This window comes from Mastigoproctus giganteus, chromosome 4 (assembly GCF_048544385.1).
Source record: "Mastigoproctus giganteus isolate SK-2022 chromosome 4, ASM4854438v1, whole genome shotgun sequence".
NCBI classification, from domain to species: Eukaryota; Metazoa; Arthropoda; class Arachnida; order Uropygi; family Thelyphonidae; genus Mastigoproctus; species Mastigoproctus giganteus.
The window spans coordinates 66,548,671-66,575,178 of NC_143578.1; the positions used below are offsets into that span (position 1 = coordinate 66,548,671).

The 26,508-nt window shown below is 39.6% G+C and overlaps 1 protein-coding gene across 2 annotated transcripts in view; it reads left to right on the top strand.

The window, feature by feature from the left end:
- Window positions 1-10,034: 10,034 nt before the first annotated feature.
- The window catches only part of LOC150086806 (uncharacterized), a 219,281-nt gene continuing 202,807 nt past the window's right edge, over window positions 10,035-26,508 (top strand). The window contains exon 1 of one of the 2 annotated variants that reach the window (XM_090372766.1): window positions 10,035-10,602. In XM_090372766.1, coding sequence (XP_090228892.1) covers window positions 10,437-10,602 — 166 coding nt within the window. In that variant the 5' untranslated portion in view covers window positions 10,035-10,436. The remainder of the gene's footprint in view (window positions 10,603-26,508) is intronic. The other variant, XM_090372768.1, reaches the window with a different exon arrangement.

The window sequence follows — 26,508 nt, forward strand, 5'->3', positions numbered from 1 at the left end:
GATGAATTTGATTTTTGTGGTATTATAGTAGTTACGGTGTGCTGCCATAATTGATTCTGGCTTGGTTTAAACTCTTGTTTTTGATGTAAATAGGACATTTGTTGCAACAAACTGAGTGTGAAGCGTCCAACTTCTGACTCCTACAGTTGGCACATGTTGGTTCCTCATCTTTCTTTGGGCAGTCCTTGTAATCATTGCCTTTGTCGGTGCAGTGACCACAGGTTGGGATGTTTTGGCTGCAAGTGTGGATAGTGTGGCCAAACTTGCAGTATTTGTAACATCTTGGTACTATATGTTCGTGGAATTTGTGGCTGCTCCAGTTGATGAATATCCGCATTTGCTTTGCTAGGATCTGCCACGCTGTGAGACTGAGCTCGACAACCCAGTTCCTTGTGTTTCCTGTCGCTGGTTTGATGGCGAATCTAGGCATTATTTGCTCTTTGTTGTCGGTTTCCGGTAGGGATCTCTGTAGGTTCCTGGCGTATATTTCTGAGGCTAGGTTTTCTGGTGTCATACTGGCATCCAGGCCATAGATTTTTATGGAGGGTCCTTTCCTTTTTGGTTCCTCCGCTTTTAACCCTATGTTAGTTATCTTGGGGTTGGTTATTATTTCGGTAGCTTCCTCTTTGGTTTCGGTCTCCACGACTATACCCGGGTTCCTGGTTTTCCTTATTGTTTTCATTCTTGTTGTCTTTAAATCATTAGCTAGTTCCTGAATGAATTGTGTCTTGATACTTTCGCTGGAGGTATCATCATCTGTGGTAAGCGGTCTCAGGACAACTGTTGGGGGTAGGTAGCAGGGTTTTCCTTGAGGCTGATTGGCATTTTATTTGTGGATTTTCCGTTGTATTTGGTTGTTTCCTCAGCGTTTCCACGTATGTGGGCACACGCTGTAGCATTTTGTTTGCCCCGCACTCCATGTAGGCTTGAAGTTTAGCCGTCGCTTTCTCGCTGTTGAGATAGGTTTCTGTCAGTACCGCTTCTAATTTATTAAATACGGTAACGATATGGGACCGAACTCCACTCGATACTCTATTGGGATAGTCTTTAAATATAGTTTCTAGTGCCGTTTTGAGGTACACCATTTTTACCTGTAGTGTACCTTCTGGTAGGGTGGGGTCCAAAGGTTGATCCTGTGTTCTTTCCTCGTTGGAGTTCTTTTGAGTTGGTTGTGGTATAGATTTACCTGAAATACCTTTGGTATTCATTTTATGCGCCGTAGTGTATAGCTGAGTAGCCTGAGCATAAGGTAATGTAGGCACAGCTGGCATGAGTTGAACATCTTCTGATTTACCAGAATTTTGTAAAAGTTTGTCCATTTGAGAATCTTTTTCTTTCAGTTTTGCCTATTCATTCTCCATAATTACATTAGATAGAATCTGTTCCACGGCAGACCAGATGTTTTGGATTTCTGTGGTTACTTGCTTGGTGAGTCTACCACCATCGGATATAATGCCAGATAGAGCAGACCTGAGAGTAAAAACTTGATGCATGTGGACACTAATAGCAGGATTCATCAAAGATTGTCCATTTATCCTGAGGTCGAGGGTTTCCTGTGCGGACGTGCCTTTCTGCCGCTCTTGGAATAGAGAAGTTTTTTCTGATTTATTTTCTGCTTTATTAGTTTAAATTGACATATTAACTTATTTCTAGAGTAGCTTTATATTCCTATTTACGGTACTTAAAGTTAAAATAACTTAGATAGAGATTTTGTAGGTATTACTTAGTATCGGAAAGGGTATCAAATCCACGTGTTTACCGTTCATAAACGGCCGCCATTGTTACGTGAAAATTAATCAGTAAAATCTATTAATCTTGTCTAACTTCATTGGCAACTAAATTGTAATTTTAACTATACATATAACCACTTAGGTTACGGAACATAAATAATTAGTAAAAATAAATAATTAATACATAACTTGATACAGAAGTTATATAAAGGGATTTCGTAGATAACACTCGTTACTGAAGCGCGATACAGCATATCCGGAATTCGATAGCATTAGCTTTGTATAGTATAGTGCATAATATAATATTGTCAATTAATCAGTACCTCTATTAATCTTGTTAAACTTCATTGTCAATTAAATTGTACTTTTAACTATATACATATAACGACTTAGAGTACAAACGTAACAAATAATTAATACATACTTGATACGGAAGTTATATAAAGGGAACTCGTAGATAACACTCGATACCGAAAAATAAATATAGCGTTATAACTGTGTTAAGATACAAGTTTAAGGTTTTAATTTTGTTCTGAAATTGTAATTTTATTGACATTTAAATCGAAATCATGACTCTGACCAGAGCAGCAAAGCAAAAGGCTCAAGCTAATGGGAGTGCTGTGACTCAGGGGAGACCTGAGGGGGGCGGTTTCCCCCTGAATCACGGCCTTTTAAGATGCACTGTTTGCTTGATGTTTGCGGAGCAATCGGGTACGGGACATGATACTGCCATGGGGAATGTCTTTGTGTGTGCACGATGCAAGGAGTGCAAGGAAATTAGGCGACAACTCGGCGTTGTTATGGGCCTATATGAGACCTTGAAGGACAGGGTGGATGCCCTCGAAGGAAATAAATTGAGGGGCCCATCAAGCTCTCAGCTGCCCACATCAACACCAGAGCTTGGACTTGGTCATCTTGCAACACAGAGGCAGCCCCCAAGGCAGAATGCGCTGGTCCAACAGGAACTAGTAGTTGTTGGTGACTCAATTGTCAGGGAAACGGGGAACATGCTTTGTAAAAAGGATAGGTGGAACAGGACCAGGGTATGTCTGCCAGGGGCAAAGGTTGATGACGTTGTAGAGCAGATATCATCTTTTAAGGGCACAAAAGGTGATATAGTTGTACACGTTGGCACTAATGATATTAAGAGTAGGAGACCAGCGGAAGAATTACTTAACAAGTACAGGTCACTGTTGAAAAAAAGCCGTGAAGTAGGGTTGAATTTGAAAGTGTCTGCAATTCTGCCCAGACACGATAGGAGGGAGTATATGATGAGAGCCTTGTCGATCAAATCGGCCCTGGAAAGATTGTGCAAGGCTGAAGGGGTAGAATTTTTTTCAGCCTGGACTGTACTTGTTAACAGGAGAGATTGCTTCTACAGGGATGGGATACACTTAAATAGAAAGGGTGCAAGAATATTTGCTGATGCTATCGAGGCAGTGTTAGGTGGGTCGGAAAACTGCTAGCTTGGGGGGAGACAAAGACTAATGGATTAACAGTAGCCACTGGCAGAGGTGAAAGAGATTCTTGCACTGCTTCTATTGGAATGAGCAGAAGCCTGAAAAACAAGATGCAGGATATTTCAGAGACTGCTGGAAGTCATTGCGGTACAAGTAAACACATGGGTTGTGTTAGGGTAGCTAAGAATAGAAACAGGTGCATGTATACTTGCGTGTACACTAATGCTAGGAGTTTAGTAAATAAATTTGATGAATTTGAGGTATTACTCAAAACATCAAAGGCAGATATTGTTGGGATATCAGAGACGTGGTGTCACACAGATATAAGGAATGCAGAACTGGAATTTGGGGAGTACAACGTCTACAGAAAGGATAGACAGGATAGGAAGGGAGGAGGGGTTATGCTATTAGTTAAAAAACACATAAAATCCAAGGAAGTGAAGCCAGTTGACATCGCTGGACAGTGCAGTGTTGAGTCAGTTTGGTGTGACATAAGCATAGGTAAATCAAAATTGAGAGTAGGAGTGTGCTATAGGCCTAATGACTCTGATGAGTATAATAAGATACTGTACAGGGAAATAGAATGGGCCAGTAAATCAGAGAGTCTTATAATGGGGGATTTTAATTTCCCAGATATTGACTGGAATTTGTGGATTGGTCACTCACACACTAGCAAGGCTTTTGTGGATTTATTGGATGATTGTTTTCTACACCAGCATGTTCGGGAGGCAACTAGAGGGAGTAATACTCTTGATCTGATTATCAGTAGTGATTCTTCATGCATTAGGAATCTGCAGATAAATGAACCACTGGGTGGCAGTGATCACAGTGTGCTGAAGTGGGATTTACTCAAGGAGGTAACTACCATCAGAGGTAAAGGGAAGGGTTTTTGCTTTCGTAAAGGCGACTATGATGGTCTGAGACAGTATTTAAATTCTATACAGTGGGACCAACTGAAGATGTTACCAACAGCAAATTCAAAATGGGAAGCATTCAAGGAACTAATCTTGGAAGCTACCAGGCTTTACATACCAACCGAGAAATATTGTTCAAGGTTCAGGCCTAAATGGTTGTCAGATGAACTAATGAGACATATGGCAGAGAAGAAAAATGCATGGGATACATACAAATTAATGGGTGACGTGGAAGCCTATGATAGATATAAGTTGGTCTGTAACCAAGTCACAAAGGAGATTAGGCAGGCAAAGGCAGATTATGAGAAATCCTTGGCAAAGGATGCAAAGAAAAACAGAAAAGAGTTCTTTACCTATTTAAACTTAAGAAGGAAAGGGATGAATCAGATTGGTCCACTGGATGTTGATGGTTCAACAGTTGAGGATCCAGCTCAGGTGGCTAACAATCTAAACGAGTATTTTGCATCTACATTCACACATGAGGAGTTATTCAGGAAGGGGAATGTCGTAGGTGAAGTAAACATTGGCAGTGAGCTAGATGATTTTCTAATAACTGAGAGGAAAGTGGAGGAGAAATTGTTGAGGATAAACATAAAAAAGGCACCCGGAGTGGATGGGATCTATCCAGTTATATTAAAGGAGGCAGCAAAGGAAGTAAGCAAACCCCTAGCCATAATTATGAGAGCTTCTTTGGACTCAGGGGTGGTACCCATGGACTGGAGATGTGCAAATGTAACCCCAATTCACAAAGGAGGATCAAAGGCTGACACAAGTAATTATAGACCTGTTAGTTTAACTTCGGTTCCAGGAAAATTAATGGAGGCACTGGTTAAAGAAGCACTGCAGGATCATCTGGACAAGAATTCAGTTATAGCTCAGACACAGCATGGGTTTGTTAAGGGCAGGTCTTGTCTGAACAATTTGATTGGATACTATGATGTAGTCACAAAAGAACTGGATGCAGGGAATAACTTTGATATTATATATTTGGATCTTAGAAAGGCTTTTGATACTGTTGCGCATGGAAGACTGCTGCACAAATTGGAGAAGTGTGGCATTCGAGGCAAATTGCTGCTATGGATAAAGGGATGGTTGAGTGGCAGAAGACAGAGAGTGGTAATCAATGGACACTGCTCAATGTGGACTAATGTTATTAGTGGAGTTCCTCAGGGTTCAGTGTTGGGTCCATTGTTGTTTTCTGTATTTATAAATGATATTGATGATGGTGTATCAGGCTTAATGTCCAAGTTTGCAGACGATACAAAGGTTGGCAGGGTTGTTAAGGACAGTACTGATACTATGCTGCTGCAACAGGATCTGGAAAGGTTGAGCAGATGGGCTGAGAGGTGGCAAATGAAGTTTAACATTGACGAATGTAAAGTACTACATATGGGAAACAGTAACCCCAGATCAACGTATCAACTCTGTGGTACTACGCTGACAGTGGTAGAGAATGAAAAGGACCTGGGGGTAATTGTGCAGGCAGATATGAAGTTCTCTGAGCAGTGCAGACGAGCTGCAAGAGTAGCTCATGGTGTCTTGTCAATGATATACAGGAATCTTTCTAGCAGGGACAGGGATGTGATTATTCCCTTGTATAAGGCATTGGTCAGGCCACACCTTGAGTACTGTATACAGGTCTGGAGGCCTCATTTCAAGAAGGATGTAGAGCTGCTGGAACGAGTACAGAGAAGGGCAACAAGATTAGTGAATGGAACAAAGGGTTGCTCTTACGAAGAAAGGCTTAAGTTTTGCAAATTACAGAGCCTGGAGACTAGGCATCGCCGAGGTGATCTGATAGAGGTGTATAAGGCTTTGAATGGCTTGAGCATGCTCAATGCCGATGGGATTCTTCCTCTTGCTCAGAATAATCACCTGAGAGGACATAAATTCAAATTGAGGAAGGACGGATGTCGGATAGATGTGCGGAAATTCGCCTTTAGCCAGCGGGCAGTTGGTTTGTGGAATAGACTTCCATCGCTTGTTGTTGAAGTTGATAGCCTAAACAAATTTAAGGCTCAGCTGGACAGGTATTTCGAACGAATTGAGGTGTGAAATGGGAGTAGTGGTTGTTTTTTTTTTTTTTTTTTTTTTTTTATTGGCTGATGCTGAATAAGCTTGCTTTCTTGCATCATATGCCTCTACTAATGCTAATGCTAATGATTGGTCTGTAACTTCAGACAAAGCCTCCATAGGAACAACATCCTGATCCACAGGAGGAAGTGGAGGAATCTTCTCCTTAGATGACATCGGATCAAGCCTAGAAGTTTGTATCCTGGTTTCTTTACTTATTTTTTTTTTTTTTTTGATTTGGTAGTTGTTGGCGCATCGGCTTCTGTGGCCATATTGCACCTCCCAAGGTTTTTGCAGTACTTTGATCCAAGCCCGAGGCGGGAATCGAACCCGCGACCTTTGGGTTGCCGGGCAGGTACTTTACCCACTCGGCTAGCCCGGTCGGCCTTCTTTACTTATAGCACTTATTCTATTAATAGAATCTCTATCCTCATCAACTTGAGAGGAAGAAGGCAACGTAGGAAAAGTATCCGACTCATTCGGTCGATCCGAATTCATTATGGTCTTAAAGATTTTTTATTTACGTGAATTTTGAGATGTTTTGTAGATTTTTAGCCGAATTCTATGGAAAGTTATGAATTTTAAAACTAATTAGGTTTAGCGATCAGAGAATCTTGAACGGCGTTCCTCTTTGAGAGGAACGGCGTTCAAGCCCATAACTACAAAATACGACTAAAATTTGTATTGATTGATTTATTGTAAATTCCGCTGAGGTGGTGGTCATGCATGAGTATAATCAACAATTTTTTTTTTTTTAAATGGAACAAGGTTAATTGTTCCTAATATGTAGGATAACTATTTAGATTTGGAAATTATTACTTGCCAAAGTTCGAGGCAGAGGGTTTTACTTCCTCGGATCGACTTAATGCCATCTGACAAAACTCTTACTTTTATTTTTAGAAGGCAACAATTTCCTATTCGCCACAGAACACACGCAAGTTACGGACATATTGCAGGGTTGTTAAAATTCAAGTGTCTCTATGTAGAGGGCTCTGGAGCAAGTTCTAAGGCTTGTACTGAAGAATTTGGACAATTTTTTTTTTTTTTGGTAGTTATTCGCACATCGGCTTCTGTGGCCATAATGAACCTCCCAAGGTTTTTTGCAGTACTTTGATCCAAGACCGAGGCGGGATTCGAACCCGCAACCTTTGGGTTGCCAGGCAGGCGCTTTACCCATCCGGCTAGCCCGGTCGGCACTGAAGAATTTGGACAACAGGTACAATAAAGAATGCGCTCGCCATTTATTGGAAAAAAATCAGTTACAAAATGTTTCACTATATGGCGCTGTGGCCATACAAATCACTTGAACAGCGCTACAATTGTTCAATGTGTCCTCCATTTTGGTCAACAACAGTTTCCGTTCGAGAAACAGCATTTTCTACAGCAGAACATAACATGTCAACTGGAATAGCCTACACATGATCTGCTAGATTTTGACATCCTTCCCGGTACACCTGGTTCTTCAAAAAATCCCACAACCAGAAGTTGCATGGGAGGAGGTCCGGTGATTGGGGTGGCCAAGATGTCTGGAAACAACGGCTGGCGACCCATTCGTCTGTAAAGTGTGCCTTAGCAATCTTTGGACACAATGGTGGATGTGGGTTGGTGCACCATGTTGCCTGAATATGGTATCCTGAAGGCACCCACGTTGTTGCAGCTCTGGTGTTGCAAAATTTGCCAACGTTTCATAATATCGCTATCCAGTGATGGTGATGGGTCGAGTCGGTGTTACCTGTTCAAAAAAATATGGCCCAATAATGAATGTGGCCATAAATCCACACCACACTGTCAATTTTGGAGAATGCAACGGGACCTGTTGGATAACTCAAGGGTTTTCTGTTGCCCAAATGTGACAGTTGTGCACGTTCACTTGTCCATTTAAGTAGAAGTGGGCTTCATCACTTCAAAGGCTGTTCAATGGCCAAGTGATATCCACTGTCATTCGCGGCAGAAACTGAAGTGCGTATGTGAAACGAATATCTGCATCACCATGTTTTAGTATGTGTGTCTTGTAATGATGGTACCGCAACACCTGCGCATTACTAGCCTTACAGTGGAATATGGCATGTCCACGTCACAAGAAACAGCTGGCACACTTTTGCTACCACATGGAGATTGACTTGATAAATCCATGACAGCCATAGCCACAACTTCAACACGAGAGGAGTCCACTAGTTTTTGACCTCTACCCGGTTGAACACCAAGATGTCCTGTTGCCTCAAATTTCTCAATCATTTTGCGGATAGCACAAACAGTCATAGGTCCAAGACTTATGCGCTTCTAACGTCGGAAAAAAAAATCGTGCGCATACAGGGCAATGGACTCTTCCAGCAGGACAATGTGCCTTTCCAAAGAGCTATGGTGACTAGAACATGGTTCGGAGAGTATCCCGCAGATTTTACCACCATGGATTGGCCTCTCGGTTCCATGAACATGAACCCTGTGGATCATCGTTGGGACGCTGTTGAAAGGTCCGTTCGAGCTTTGGATCCTCTAACCAGGAATGTGATGAAATTATGGACAGTGGTGCAGCAAGTATGGATGGAAATACCTGTGCAATGCTTTCGTTAACTAGTGGACTCAATGCCTCGCCGTGTGAATGCCCTTATGCGGGCGAAAGGGGGGATTACCGTTACTAGGTAGGGTTCCATGATTTCTGTCCACTCAATGTATAAAAATTATTAAAATCAAATTATTATTTTAGGGTTACCCGTAATTAAATACATTAACCCGTATTTGTGTCTGTAAATTGCGTATGTTCTATGGTTGATTTGCCTGTTTTGCTGGACGAAAAAACCCCAGTAACTGAGGAGAAAAACCTTGCTATCTACGCCTGAGAACGACTAACTCAGCCACGGAGTGAAAAAAGCCGATTAAAGTTCCTCGCGTCATCGAGGGGATTCGAACCCAGGTCTTTTCCACCCGGTGTGGTGAGGACGGTGACGATACCACTGTGCTACCCGTGCAGACCCACTCAATGTACCCAGAAAATAGTTACAGTATAAAAAAAAAACAAAAAAAAAAAAACAATTTATTAGGGTCACCTGGAAGGTGACCCTAATAAATTTAAAAGTTATTTCCAGGTGACCCGCGCAGACAGAATAATTACAGTAAAAAAAAAAAAAAAAAAAAAAAAAACTATTATTTTTAGAACACCCGAATAATGAAATTCATCTGCCGTGCATTATGTCCGTAAATTGTGTGCGTTCTGTGGTCGATTTGCCTGTTTTGCTGACGAAAAACACGGGTTGCCGGGGAGAAACCTTGATATATATATATACGCCTGAAACTGACTAACTCAACCACGGAGTGAAAAAATCCATTGAAGTTCATGGCGTCATCGACGGAAATCGAACCTGAGCCTTTTCCACCTGGTGTGGGAGGACGGTGACGATACCACTTTGTTACCCGCGCAGACGATAATTACAGTAAAGGAAAGGCTATTAAAATATGTTAAACTTACTGCTTGCAGTAATTTTGTCGGTACGGAATCCGGGGACCAAGTCCTCCAAGGTCGCTGGGGCAACTGGTCCTTGGGGTTCCTGCAACTGTTCCACGGTAATCTGGCTTTCATTGTATGTTATTCTTGCTTGATGTAGTTACTCATACATACATTATAAAATAGTATATACAACAGATTTTAGTAAAGAAACCCAGTATTTTCTCCTCCCCCTTTCCCCCCTCATTGGTGTATCACCGCAATAAACCATGAACTTCACTAGCTACGGTCAGATACAATATTGCCTTATTTTGGTTTGACTATACTGTACAGTACAGTATAAGAATTTTAGAAGTAGAGTTTTTCATAATATCCTGGTGATAGAAGTGTGAACTACTCAAACATGCACCAGGGAAAGTGAAATAAGGACGTGGAAACATGTCTATTCGATTGATTATACCTGTGTTCGAGTTTGCTTGAATTGTTGTAACTGTCAATAGGGTTACATATATGTTCTTAAAATGGAAACCGAAGTGGCACTGTCTGTAATGTAAACTATGTATAATTATTTGAGACGGTTTTACGTGAATTTTTAAGCTGCTGATATGTGACCTCAAACGTGATCCTGTATTTATGGATACAGGAATTAACAGTGGGTATCTAATTGCTAGTGGTTTGTATTTTTGCAGCTTCATGACTTAAAACAGAGTGAACATCGCTGTATTTGTTACATATGTGACATCGTAAACTGTAGTTGACAGTGTTATATTACGATTATGTATTAATCATTCGTGATTCTAAATGGAACATCCAAAATAAGATGTCAATTCAGTTTGCTCGCAAAGTTTTGAGAGTAGCCGTTGCTCAAATATGTCAAAACATTGGATGGCATGCCGTGCAGTCATCTCCAATGGAATTATTAGTTGATATTCTTCATCGCTATATGCAGGAGTTATGCAGAATCGTGCACACATATTGTAATCAGTGTAAGTATTAATATCTTTTGCTCGATATAATTTTGAATTGACGTTATTACGCTTTTGCAGTAAATTTTCTTTTCTTTCTTTTTTTTTTTTTTTTTTTTTTTTGCCTGCGTCAAGTAGTAGGTTCCCTTTTGTTTTTCGTACAGATTTAATGGCATGTAACATGACATTTTAAATGATCCATAATCTTAAAACTGTAAATTATGAAGTTACTGAGTCTTGTAAAATAATTCATCATGTTTTACTTTTATTTTACTACTATCACTCAGCCTATCTTCCCCATAAGAGATCATATGATGGGATTTCAACACGTTTATATCCATCGTAGGCAATGTCAAGAACATCAGCTGAAACATAGGGCGAAACTGAACAAAACAAATTCACTAAAAGAAGTAATATTAATAAAAATACATAGGAATACATTACCATTCATTGATGTACAGTTTTAAATTTATGTACCAGATCAAGGAGATTTGCTGTTTTCAAAAGGGATAAATTTATAGTGTTTACTGGAATCCATTGGTGCCTTAAGATTTCTCATCTAATTTCTTCCTAACATGAATATCATGTACACAACATTGTCATTAAACATCCATATTCAGTTTCATTTTACCAAACATTATATTATCAATAACTAACATCTGTATGATTATATCAACTTTTAGCGTCTTAAAGTCATCTATCTTGGCAGGGCCTGGTGCCTTAACCATTAGCCACCCTGGCAATTTTGTCATTAGTATATGCTTATACTTTTCAGCATGAATTCGCTACATTCCAAGAAGGAGACCCATGTTAAAAATTGATAAGGTATCCATAAAACACCAAATTATCTTTTTATTGATCAACTCCTTAATCTCTTCCCTTTCTAATACCAGTTCCTAGTTTTTTTAGCAGTAAAACACTGCTTTAAAACCACAGCATCTGTTCAGTGTAACATACCTCTCAAGAAAAGCCAATCTTGGTTTCTCTGTCAGTAATTGAAAAAATCAGTTTTTCAGCAGGACCAAATTGAGCCCATGTAATGAGCATTGTGCATCTGCTGGAAGGTTGATGTAATCATTAGAAAACCGTTTTCATTTTAGAATCCCATTTATTTTTCTGTGGTTCTTAGTTTTTAAAAAATTGGTTTTGCATTTTACATTTTTACAATTTTTTTTTTTTTTTTTTGTACTTTATAAATTTTTGTTAAATCGTGTGCACTGTCCTCTGAAAACAGAAAGTTTCAAGAAAAGTAACAGGAATTGTGGCATTTCTGGCTTTCAGGTTTTTAATATTATATCTTAGTGTTACAGAACTCATTAGTAATTTTTTTTATGTTATTCTAATTCTGATTAAATTACTGAATGATATGACATTCAATAATTATATCAGATAATTAGTAATAATCATCATTCCTTTCCACTGAAATATGAAACCCCAGTTCACATATTGTTAATTGAAATTCCATATTTTTTAAATTGTTACAAGTTCTCTTTTTCACTGACCACTCAAAATCACCTTGGATACTTGGTCCAGTATTGCACCACCCAGTGTGAACAACTGATTTCCTAACCTTCAACCCATCTATGCTACTTTTCTTTAGGGACTCACCAAAAAAGGAAAAAATATATAATTTCTAATTGAAAATTAATGGAGATAGCCCACTCAGCGAAATATGTCAAGAACCACAATATTATTATTATTATTGCTCTTGTCTCCCTGATTGGGGGGTAGAGTTCCACCCCATGACAGGTTTGTTTGTTAGTTTATTTGTTATTTGGTTTTTTAGGAGTATTAGCAACTAAGGCCATATTGCTCTGGGGGGGATATGCGTTGGTCATTCCCTGACCTTTCCGCATCCTCCGTATTTTGTGGTCACGGGCTCGAACCCCGGTCTAATCAAGTAGCGTGTGCTACGCACTGCTGCTCCTGCCCACCTAGATATGGAGGTGTTCCCCGTGACAGGTTCTGTTACCAAGTACACAGGGTGGTTTTTATGTCTGGTGTTACTGTTGGTTGAGGAACTCTGACTATTCTGCAAGTGTTCAGGATTGCTACTTTCTGTAGTTCCTTGTAGGTGTTCTCTGGGAGACCTGTTGCTGCAAGGCTGTTATGTTGCATATGCCACATCTCTTTGCCCTCCTGTCTTAGGTTTATGTACTTCCTGATCTTTTCCTCATTTATAAACACCATAATATAATCTATAGTATATCTAAAGTGTAATCTATAGTAATGTTGTACACTGAAAGGACAGAATTTATGGGATACCTGGTTCCTGGGAAACGTGGCGCTGTCACCCCTCTTGCCAGTGGATGAACAACAAGTTGCCAGTGTTGGGCACCACTATGTCAATCAGATAAGAGGTAGCTTTTCCTTCTTGTCGACAAGGGTTATATCCGATCTGTTGTGCGTGAGTTTCTGGCCCATTATTGTGGCACAGTCCGAGTACAGCGTGTGGGTTGGGGTCTCTAGTACAGCCTGTGGTTCGTACTTGTAATACAGGCCACTTCCTGTGATCAACCGGTATTTCCTCGCTAGCTTCTGATGTTTTATCCTGGCTATCTGGTTCTGTCTACAAGTGTAATCCTCCTGGGTGATCACCTTGTACCCTGCAGTGATGTGGCATCATCAACATGTGTCATCTGACACTCTGGGCTCCTTTGCAATGTATTTTATATAGTTTCTGTTGTTGATTACCTGATCTTGGATGGCAAGCATGAATCCTTCAGTCTTAGGGAAAAGCATCCCACTTATGAGCCATGCATTGGAAGCCATTTTATTTGTGTGATCTTGATGGAGGTCATTGCAGTGTCTGTCATGGAGTGTCTTCTTTGCCCATCTTTCTAGCTTCGTTTGTGACGTCTGAGTAGGAGGGGAGTCCTTGCTTAGGTTGAAAGGGGTATGCCACTAGTCTCTGTTCCTTATGACCTGGTGGAGTGCTGCTCTGTTTTTCTGGATGTAATCCTTCTGGGTTAGCTATTATTGTTTTCTGTTGCTTGATGAGGACTATCAGGCATTTTTCTCCCTCTTTCTGAGATTGTCAGGCTCTCCATGGCTGACTTGGAATGACGTTGGCATCTCTTGGTCATCATTGCCCTTGTCTTTCTCATGATATCTGATATCCTCCAGCTCGGTGTTAATCCAGTCTATGATTTCAAAGGAGTATGTTAGCACTGGGAATGCATAGGTGTTTATGGTTTTAACTGTGTTCCCTCTGTTCAGCTTTGCTTTGAGTTGGTTCTCAGTCTCTGATGGTATTTTTCAGTCAGGCAGGCATTGATTTCCCTGTGCCCCAACTGCTGAGCCTGCATCATTCCCAGGTACTTGTAGGTACTTTTGGGCAACTAATTTCCCCTGATGTAATCCATGGATGTTGCATATTTCTGAACAAAATTCCATCCCGATATGATTGCTGAATTCTTCTGAGATTCAGAGGAGTTGCTGGAGTTGCTTCTCAGTTGCTGAGGGTGCTTCCGTAGCCAGGTGGGAAGGAGCAGCAGTGCATAGCACACGCTTCTTGATTAGACCGGGGTTCGAGCCCGTCACCACCAAATACGGAGGGAATGACCACCGCATATCCCGGAGCAATATGGCCTTAGTTGCTAATGCTCCTGAAAAACCAAAATAACTAACTAACTAACTAACTAACTAATCTCAGTTGCTGTGTAGAGCTTGATGTCATCCATGTATATCATGTGGGAGAGGGTGTACAGGTTTTTCTTCTTTCTTTGAGGTTATATCCATACTTGCTATTATTGAGCATGGTGGATAGTGTGTTGAGTGCTAGTCAGAACCCCAGTGGGCTCAGGGCATATCCCTGAAAGATTTCTCTCTTGATGGGGATCAATCTGACTGTGATATTCTCGACCTTGATAGTGGTACTCCATTTTGCCATAGTTACTTCTAGGAAGATTGTTACTGTTGGAATGACTTTGTAGATCTTCAGTATGTCTGTTAGCTGGCTATGAGGCACAGAGTCATAGGTTTTGCGATAATCGATTTTGGCTGTGTGCAGGTTGCAGCATGTGTTGTAGGCTTGCTCTATGACTGCAGCATCTATGGTTAATTGCTCCTTCTATCCTTTGCTCCTCTGCTTGCATCCTTTCTGCAGTCGGCCATTATGCTGTTGCTTTACAAGTGGTCTGATATCTTCTTGGTTATGCAGCTGGTCAGCATCTTGCACATCATTGGGAGACAGGTGATCGTCCAGTATTTTCTGAATTTCTTGTATGTTTTGTCTTCAGAAGTGTGAAGCTCTTTAGCCTTCAAATATGTGATTCCTTGAGTGAGAAACTCTGGGTGCCTTATTGTTTTGGATGAACTGCTCTTCTAGGTGCTTGTGTGTGCAAATGAATTTTTTGTACCAGTAGCTGTAGACGTTATCTATTTCTGTGGTCCACCAGTTGTGTGAGTTCCTAATCAACTCTTATACTTCATCTGCCTGAATCTCCCACTCTCTCATCCTTTGTACATCCTTGGATTTCTTCCATTCTGGTTATGTCCAGGGGGGGCCTCTTTTGTTATGTTTTACTTCACTTCTCCATATGTTGCCCCAGAACTCCTCAGTCGTCTTCTGCTCGGGTGGTGTTTCCATCTTTCCTATCTTCTCCAAGACTCCTGTAGAAGGCTCTTTGGTTTACCTCAAAGATTCGGTTGTTTATTTTCCTTTGAGAGCTCACTTTGTATTGGTGTAGTCTTTTGCTTAGTGTGAGTAGGTTCTGCTTCAGTATGTCTAAGTATTCTTCTATTCTCTGATTTTTGGTCTCGTGTTTGCTGCGGATGCTGTCTCTCTTGAGGATGTTCCTAATTTTTCCAATCAATTTCTTACTCCTATTATCCCATTGGTACTGGATCAATTGGCCTATTTTTACTCTTAATTTTTCTGTCTTCTTTTACAAGTTGGCGTTTCCTTCTGTTTTCGGTTCTCGTGCTGCTGGGCTCTCATTTCTCTTCCTTTAATCCTAGTTCCATTATTATTATTGTTGTTTAACAATAACTTGTTGATAAGGATTCTGCAATCCTTAATGTGGTTTTGATATAATCTAATTTGTGAAGACTAATAAGAATTGTATTATTATTATTATTATTATTAGTGGTATATGATGCAAGAAAGCAAGCATATAAAGCATCAGTTAAAAAAAAAAAAACTCCCACGTTACTTCTCCATCCCTTTAGTAATTTTCAGTAGTTTTCCTGCTAGCTTTCTGCATCGCAATGCTGTAATGACATAATATATCACTAAGCTGTCAGGACAGTGACTGTTTAGATAGCTTCTATCCCCACTCATTGCCTGTACTGTAGGAGCTGCTGCCCTCATCCAGAGGTGTTATTTAGAGCATCTTCTCTTTGTTATGTTGCCTTACTGGGCTAAAGAGTCACACCTACCCTGGTTTGAACTGGAGTTTCCTTCTCCTAGGTATCTCTCTCTTACCTCACAAAGACCCTACTAGTAGTTACACTACTGCCGACATGGCTCTCAAGGTTGTCAGAGCATGCAAGCCCCATCACCGCGACATGGTGAGAATACCAGCATAGGCATCTGCATCACCTGATAATTTATATGCATTCCATGTATTTTTTTCCTCTGCCACAAGTCTCATCAGTTCATATGTCATCCATTTAGGTCCAAGCTTGGAATGGTATTATTTTAGTTGGTATAAAAAGACTTGTAGTTTCTATGAATGCTTCCCATTTAGCAACATCATCAGATGGTCCTACTGTACAGAATTTAAAAATTGCCTGAGACAACTGTGGTCAACTATATGGAAGAAAAAGCCCTTCCCTTTACTCACATTAGTTATACCATTAAGTAAGCCTCATATCAGCACGCTGTGATCACTACCACCCAGAGGGTCCTTTACTTGCAGGTTTTTAATGTATGAAGTGTCGTTGCTGACAATCCGATGAATAGTATTGCTTCCTTTGTTGCTTCCCTAACATCCTGCTGTAGAAAACACTCATTCAGTAAATCCATAAAAGTCTTGCTAATGTGTGAGTGGACAATCTACAAGTTACAGTCAATGTCTGGAAAGTTCCCCATTATAAGACATTCCGATTTACTGACCCATTCTATTTTGTATGGTTGTTATACTCATCACCATCCTTAGGCCTATAACACACTCCTACTCTCATTTTCGTTTTCCCATTGCTTATGTCACACCTAACTGCTAATGTATTCAGTGAACATGGGTAGCCAGTGTAACACTGACATTGCACTTGTCACTCATATCGACTAGATGCACTGCCTTAGGTTTAATATGTTTCTTAACTAAGAGCATGACCCTCTTCTCCTTCTGTCCTTTCTGTACACAGACTTGGGGGTGGGCCCAGGGTGCCACTCAATAATCAGAACTATACACTCTGTCCTTTCTGTACACATCAAACTCCCCCATATTCAAAGCTTGCATCCCTTATGTTTGAGTGACACTACATCTTTGATATCCTCACATCTGTATTTGATGACTTAATCAGTACTTCAAATTCATCAAATTTATTTACAATGCTTCCAGCATTAGTGTACATGCAAGTATGCATGCACATGTTCTTACTCTTAGTTACCCTGACACAGCCCATATGTTTACTTGTCTCATGAACCACAGCAGTGCTCGAAATCCCTGACATCCTTTCTTTGCAAGTTTCTGCATGTTCCAATAGAAGCAGCAGACTTTCACCTCTGCTTGCAGATCTAGTTAACATATTAGTCTGTTTCCTCTAAGCTATCAGTTTTCTGACCCACCTAGCACTGCCTTGATAGCATCAACGGATATTCTTGTACCCATTTTATTTAAGTGTATTACATCCCTGTAAAAACAATTTATCCTCTTAGCAAGCATTGACCATGCTGGGAAAAATTCTACCCTGTGAATTTTGTACAGTCTCTCCATGGCCGAATTATTCACTGATTTACTGTTTATAGTATTCATGACATGCTAAAGTCATGCATTTTTTATGTTGTGCCCTGAATTCTTGAAGAGATGTGCAAAATTGATATGCTCCCTAAAAAAATAGATTATAAATAAAAATAATTTCCATTTTTGGTTTTTTTTTTGATACTTAATTTGGCTGTAGCTAGCTGATCTCAGATGGAGAAAGTACTATTGTATTTTATCTGCATAACTTGTAAATTGGCCTGTATGTACATGTGCACGCACTTGATACACAATAAATCCAAATGAAGTAGAGTACCATAAAACTAAGATATATTGTGTCCTGAGTAACCAATTTCCAAAAAATTCATAAAGACAAGATGAACAATCTACTTAGTGTAGATTATTAGTATAGTAGTATAATTTATCATCAGTGTGGCATTGGAGGCAAATTGGTGCTATGGATAAAGGGACCGTTCTGTGGGAGAAGACAGAGAGTCATAATCAATGGACACTGCTCTTCATGGACTAATGTTATTAGTGGAGTACCCCAGGGTTCGGTGTTGGGTCCATTGTTGTTTTCTGTATTTATTAATGATATTGATGATGGTATATTAGGCTTAATGTCCAAGTTTGAGGACCATACGAAGGTCGGCAGGGTTGTTAATGACAGTATGCTTCTGCAACAAGATCTAGAAAAGTTGAGCAGATGGGCTGAGCGGTGGCAATTGAAAGTTAACATTGACAAATGTAAAGTACTGCATATGGGAAGCAGTAACACCAGAGTAAAGTATCAACTGTGTGGTACTACACTGACAGTGGTAGAGAATTAAAAGGACCTGGGGGTAATTATGCAGGCAGATATGAAGTTTTCTGAGCAGTGCAGATGGTCTGCAAGAGTACATGGTGTCAATGATATACAGGAATTTTTCTAGCAGGGATAAGGAGGTGATTATCCCCTTGTATAAGGCAATGGTCAGGCCACACCTTGAGCACTATATACAGGTCCTCATTTTAAGGATGTAGAGCTGCTGGAACAAGTACAGAGAAGGACAACAAGATTAGTGAACGGAACAGGGTTGCTCTTACGAAGAAGGGCTTAAGTTTTGCAAATTACAATGTCTGGAGAATAGGCACCTGTGAGGTGATCACCTTGAAGTACTACTGTATACAGGTCCTCATATTAAGAAGGATGTAGAGCTGCTGGAATGAGTACAGAGAAGGGCAAAAAGATTAGTGAATGGAACAAAGTTTTGCTCTTATGAAGAAAGTCTGTTCCACCAACAAACTACCCGCTGGCTAAAGGCAAATTTCCGCACATCTATCCTACATCTGTCTTTCCTCAATTTGAATTTATGCCCTCTCAGGTGATTATTCTGAGCAAGAGGAAGAATCCCATCAGCATTGAGCATGCTCAAACCATTCAAGACTTTATACACCTCTGTCAGATAACCTCGCTGGTGCCTAGTCTCCAGACACAGTAAATTGCAAAACTTAAGCCTTTCTTCGTAAGAGCAACCCTTTGTTCCATTCACTAATCTTGTTGTCGTTGCAGCAGCACTACATCCTTCTTGAAATGAGGCCTCCAGACCTGTATACAGTACTCAAGGTGTGGCCTGACCATTGCCTTATACAAGGTAATAATCACCTCCTTATCCCTGCTAGAAAAATTCCTGTATATCATTGACAAGACACCATGAGCTACTCTTGCAGCCCATCTGCACTGCTCAGAGAACTTCATATCTGCCTGCACAATTACCCCCAGGTCCTTTTATTCTCTACCACTGTCAGTGTAGTACCACACAGTTGATACGTTGCTCTGGGGTTGCTGTTTCCCATATGTAGTACTTTACATTTGTCAATATTAAAATTCATTTGCCACCTCTCAGCTCATCCGCTCAACCTTTCCAGATCCTGTTGCAGCAGCATAGCATCAGTAGTGTCCTTAACAACCGTGCCAACCTTTGTATCGTCTGAAAACTTGGACATTAAGCTTGATATACCATCATCAATATTATTTATAAATACAGAAAACAATAATGGACCCAACACTGAACCCTGAGGGACTCCACTAATAGTCCACAATGAGCAGTGTCCATTGATTACCACTCTGTCTTCTCCCCCTCAACCACCCCTTTATCCATAGCAGCAATTTGCCTCCAATGCCACACTGCTCCAATTTGTGCAGCAGTCTTCCATGTGCAACAGTATCAAAAGCCTTTCTAAGATCCAAGTATATAATATCAAAGTTATTCCCTGCATCCAGCTCTTTTGTGACTGCATCATAGTATCCAATCAAATTGGTCAGGCAAGACTTCCCCTTAACAAAACCATGCTGTGTCCGAGCTATAACCGAAGTCTTGTCTAGATGATTCTGCAGTGCTTCTTTAACCAGTGCCTCCATTAATTTTCCTGGAACAGAAGTTAAACTCATATCTATAATTACTTGTGTCAGCCTTTGATCCTCCTTTGTGAATTGGGGTCACATTTTCACATCTCCAGTCTATGGGTACCTCCCCTGAGTCCAAGGAAGCTCTCATAATTATGGCTAAGTGTTTGCTTACTTCCTTTGCTGCCTCCTTTAATATAACTGGATAGATCCCATCCACCCCAGGTGCCTTTCTTGTGTTTATCTTCAACAATTTCTCCTCCACTTTACTCTCAGTTATTACAAGATTATCTAAGGTGTATTCATCCAGAGTTGAATACACCTCTGGCATTCCCCTCGCTGAATAACTCCTCATGTGTGAATGTCGATGCAAAATATTAATTTAGTTTGTTAGCTACCTGAGCAGGATCATCAGCAGTTGAACCATCGATATTAAGTGGACCAATCTGATTCATCCCCTTCCTTCTAGAGTTTACATAAGTAAAGAACTCTTTGCTGATTTTCTTTGCATCCTTTGCCAAAGATTTCTCATCTGCCTTTGCCTACCTAACCTCCTTTGTAACTTGGTTACAGACCAGCTTATATCTATCATAGGATGTATCCCATGCATTTTTTTTTCTCTGCCATGTGTCTCAGTTCATCTGACATTCATTTAGGCCTAAACCTTGAACAATATTTCTTAGTTGGTATATAAAGCCTAGTAGCTTCCAAGATAAGTTCTTTGAATGCTTCCCATTTTGAATTTGCTGTTGGTAACATCATCAGTTGGTCCCACTGAATAGAATTTAAATACTGTCTCAGACCATAGTAGTCGCCTTTACAAAAGTAATAACTCTTCCCTTTACCACTGATGGTAGTTACCTCTTTGAGTAAATCCCACTTCAGCACACTGTGATCACTGCCACCTAGTGGTTCCTTTATCTGCAGATTCTTAATGCACGAAGAATCACTACTGATAATCAAATCAAGTATATTACTCCCTCTAGTTGCCTCCCAAACATGCTGATGTAGAAAACAATCATCCAATAAATCCACAAAAGCCTTGTTAGTGTGTGAGTGACCAACCCACAAATTCCAGTCAGTATCTGGGAAATTAAAATCCCCCATTATAAGACTCTCTGATTTACTGGCCCACTCTATTTCCCTGTACATTTTCTTATTATACTCATCAGAGTCATTAGGCCTATAGCACACTCCTACTCTCAATTTTGATCTCCCAATGCTTATGTCACACCAAACTGACTCGACACTGCGCTGTCCAGCGATGTCGATTGGCTTCGCTTCCTTGGATTTTTTGTGTTTCTTAACTAATAGCATAACCCCTCCTCCCTTCCTATCCTGTCTATCCTTTCTGTAGACGTTGTATTCCCCAAATTCCAGTTCTGCATTCCTTATATCTGTGTGACACCATGTCTCTGATATCCCAACAATATCCGCTTTTGATGCTTTGAGCAATACCTCAAATTCATCAAATTTATTTACCATACTCCTAGCATTGGTGTACACACAAGTATACATGCACCTGTTCCTATTCTTAGCTACCGTAACACAACCCATGTGTTTACTTGTACCGCAATGACTCCCAGTAGTCTCTGAAGCATCCTGAAACTTGTTTTCCAGGCTTCTGCTCATTCCAATAGAAGCAGTGCAAGAATCACTTCCACCTCTGCCAGTGGCTACTGTTAATCTATTAGTCCTTGTATCCCCCCAAGCTAGCAGTTTTCGGACCCTCCTAACACTGCCTCGATAGCATCAGCAAATATTCTTGCACCCTTTCTATTTAAGTGTATCCCATCCCTGTAGAAGCACTCTCCTGTTAACAAGTACAGACCAGGCAGAAAAAAATTCTACCCCTTGAGCCTTGCACAATCTTTCCAGGGATGAATTGATCAACAAGGCTCTCATCATATACTCTCTCCTATCGTGTCTGGGCAGAATTGCAGACACTTTCAAATTCAACCCTAATTCACGGCTTTTTTTCAACAGTGACTTGTACTTGTTAAGTAATTCTGCCGGTCTCCTACTATTAATATCATTAGTATCAACGTGTACAACAATATCACCTTTTGTGCCCTTAAAAGATGATATCTGCTCTACAACGTCATCAACCTTTGCTCCTGGCAGACCTACCCTGGTCCTGTTCCACCTGTCCTTTTTACAAAGCATGTTCCCTTTTTTCCTGACAATAGAGTCACCAATAACTACTAGTTCCTGTGGGACCAGCGCATTCTGCCTTGGGTGTTGCCGCTGTGTTGCGTGATGACCAAGTGCAAGCTCTGGCGTTGATGTGGGCAGCTGAGAGCTTGATGGGCCACTCAGTTTAGATCCTTCGAGGGCATCCACCCTGTCCTTCAAGCTCTCATACAGGCCCATAACAACGCTGAGTTGTTGCCTGATTTCGTTACACTCCTTGCATCGTGCACACACAAAGACATCCCCCATGGCAATATCATGTCCCGTGCCCGATTGCTCCACAAACATCATGCAAGCAGTGCATTTTAAAAGGCCGTGATTCAGGGGGAAACCGCCCCCCTCAGTTCTCCTCTGAGTCACAGCACTCCCATTAGCTTGAGCCTTTTGCTGTGCTGCTCTGGTTTGACACTAATGACAGCATAGTGTCATTAGTGTCTTTAACAACCCTCTCAACCTTTGTATCATCTGTAAACTTGGACATTAAGCTTGATATACCATCATCAATATCATTTATAAATACAGAAAACAATAATGGACCCGACACTGAACCGTGAGGGACTCCACTAATAACATTAGTCCACGATGAGCAGCATCCATTGATTACCACTATGTCTTCTCCCACTCAACCATCCCTTTATCCACAGCAGCAATTTGCCTCCAGTGCCACACTGCTCCAATTTGTACAGCAGTCTTCCATGTGCAACAGTATCAAAAGCCTTTCTAAGATCCAAATATATAATATCAAAGTTATTCCCTGCATCCAGTTCTTTTGTGAATGCATCATAGTATCCAATCAAATTGGTCAGGCAAGACTTTCCCTTAATAAAACCATGCTGTGTCCTAGCTATAACTTCTCCTTCTCCTCGCCTAAAATTTGTGATAAGGGTATTGGCAAGAGTGAATGGGAAATGTCAGTCGTGAATAGTGAAAGCCAACGTCAGCTACAGAACATATCCAGTTGTGTGTGATATAGTTTTCTGTAGCAGTGAAAGGGTTGTTACTCTTGTTGAATCTGAGTGCACAATTTTCAAAAACTTCCATCTTTTTTTTCTTTTATTCACCTCTTCAATGCTTCCTCCTTTCTGATGCTATCCATTTCATCCTTTCATTCCTCCTCTATTACCCACATCTCAAAAGCTTCAGCTCTTCTAATATGATTAGTGATTAAGTTGCAGCAACCTAGAATGACCAAATGCTGACAGCCACTATTGGTGCAAAATGAGTTTTAAAGCATAAAATTCCAGACAGGTTAAAAAAAAATAAAAAGCAACCAGGGACAACAAGAACTTCCTATGTTTAGGTAATATATGCTCTAAAATATGAAACGGAAATATTTATACAAGAGAGAATATAGTTTAATATATTGTAAAATAATTAAGTGGTATCACAAAAGATTTATTTTATTCTGATACCACTCCTGATCAATAAAAACCTTTATATGTTAAATTTGCATAACATAATGACATTAATGGGTTTTGTATCCAGCCTGTTCCATTCATCTGAACAAAGAACATTGACAGCATAGATAATATCTAAACATATTTCAATAAATGGTATGTTAAAACTATATTTCATAAAAATAACTTTTCTAAAAAAAAAACAATAGTTTTTAGTGTGATTGGTAGATTATAATTACAAATTTTTTAAAATTAATTATAGATTTTTCTCAAATATAATTTTGGGAATGAGATTTGGTGTCACAGAGCTTGAAGCATGACTAATTATATAATAATTTTGAATAGTGATTAATGAATTTCTGAAAATAGTTTTTTGAAATTTTCATTATGTGCCAAAGTGGCAACCTGAAAGCAAGATAATTTTTTAATATCCAAGGTCTGATCTCAAAAATACAAACTTGGGAAAAAACAATGACCACTTTAAAAGAAATTTTTAAGCAAGCAAAATTGACTAAATAATTAGTTTTTCTCAATTTGAAATTCCATATCAAAGGTAGACATATTTGATACATCCTTCCAAACTAGTATTTTTTTAAATGCATCCAGTCCATAAATTAGAATTTATTGAAGGGTTCAATCCTATTGTGTAGGTATTCACAAGTCATTTTATACATATAAAATATTTAATCTTTAAGTGATATCATTTTTTTCATTACAAATTTGTAATCTGTTAAAATTTTGCAAGCACTTTAAGGGAAATTTTATTCAGTGCATTATTCATTGCAATTTTTAGAATATTCAGTTTTTCCTAAATTGAATATGAATACTTATTGAATATGTCATGCAACACATTTATAACTTGGAAGTACACTTTATTTAGTAGTGAATAAAAAATTTTACAATAAATTTTGGTGACTTTTCTTCTGCAAGAAAAAATGGCTTCAATACTTAGAAAATTTTTGATACACTATCGATCTTGGTATAAACATTACCACTGAGGTTTTTAATATGACAGTAACTAGTTGCTTGGCCAAAATTCTCAAAATCACAAAGTTTGACAGTCTAGTAATGAAAATAACATAGCATTCTCGAGCAAGATCAGTGAAAATTGCAAGGTAGATGTTCCACTGCACAATTCAGGTTCTGTCATGTGGAATTCTCCCTTTTAGTTCACAGCAGGGTGCTCTGCAGGATGGCACAACAAATGCTATCAAAGTCTGCAGCACTTATAGATAGAAGGAAGGTAAATATATGCCCAGCTGTTATCCTTATTTTCGTAGAATCACCTCTAAGAAAATAAGGATGACGTAAATGGATTTTCCAGCACTAGGAAATGCGAATGCCTTTTATAAAGTTGTATTTGGTAAATTTAGTTTTGAGCTTGAAAATGGAGATGGTAAAAACATCTGGGTAAATCATTATGTTTAAGATTTCAGAAAACTGGGACTGTGCATCCTGAAAAGAAACTTTTGTGACACCGGTACATTAGAAGACTGGGATAAATTCTGGAAAACTGAGATATTCTATTTACCCTAAACTAATCTCTTTACATTGATCCATTTTCCTTTTAATTATCTGCTTCCTCATCTCAAATGACATCTTACCCATTGCATTTCTAGTTCTTATTTCCTGATAACCATTAAAAAACATCACTTGTTTTAATGTTATTTCCTTTTTGTCCCTTTAAATCACATAATTTTAATGTGGTGGAAAGGTTGATGCTCTTATCAAAATTTATTCTCATTCGTTATTAGTATTTAGTATTAATATTGACAAAATGATGCAGGGAAGCAAAGCTTATATAGGAACAGCCAAAAAAAAAAAAAAAAAAAAAAAAAAGAGGACATTTTTATCCACTTCAGTTTGTGCAAACCTTTAATTTTATTTAAATTGCCTACTTTGATGCACAACACTAGATAAAACCAACAATTGGTTACTGTGGTTAATTCCACACATCTGTTCTGCAACCATCATTTTTGAATGTATTTCCTGAAGGGTAAATATATTGAAAAAGAATGTGTTGTCTGAAAAATTCTTCCCACAACTTTAATAGTAAAGTATATCAGTTTGTCTTTCCCACAAAGTGTGTAACCCCTCTGTTGTATCAGGTTTCAGCACTATATGATCTACTTATCTCACTATCTGTAAAATTTTACCTACTATTTTATGCCCTCTATCTCTTTTTCCATCCCATAACCTCTCTTACTGGTGCCTCTGTAGCCAGGTGGGAAGGAGCAACAGTACGTAACACACGCTTCTTGATTACGCCAGGGTTCGGGCCACCACCAAATACGGAGGATGCGGAAAGGTCAGGGAATGACCACCGCATATTCCCGGAGCAATATGGCCTTAGTTGCTAATGCTCCAAATAATCAACCAACCTCTCTTACTATTGCTTCTGCATATATACCAAAGCAATTAACAGGATGTGATCACATCTGCATTGGCTAGAATCCCGGTAAATTTCTTTTAGCATGGTATGGATTCTTGACAATTGTTCTGAAGGCTGTTAGGCCAATTATAGGTGTAATGAACTGTCCCAAACAGCTGGTTACATCTCATCCTATAGATGCTCTGTTGGGCTGAGGTGACTGAGCAGTGGTAAGAGTTACCCTTGTGTTCCTGAAACCATTCTTGAATATTCTGTCTTGTGACATGATGCATTATCTTGCTGGAAGTAACCATTACCAGATGGATAAATTGTGGACATGATGGGATGCACGTAGTTGTCAAAAATGCTAAAATAAACTGGGGCATCCAGATGTTGATCCACTAGTGTTGGGGACCTAATTTGGGTCACAAAAACACCTTAACACCATCACACTTCCATCACAGGCACAATGACACCTGGCATAATAGACCTATTGATTCATGTTGCCATCATATCCCTATACTACCACCATTATTATGGGTCAACTGGAATTCCTTGGACCAGACAGGTATATCTTCCACTCCTCAAATGCCCTGTGTTGATATTCTCTGCTCATTGTACCTATTGTTTGCCCATTGTTACAATTCTCCTTACCTTTTATTGTCAGCCACAGAAGTGCCATTGGTTAGATGCATTCTGGATATTTTGTTTCTA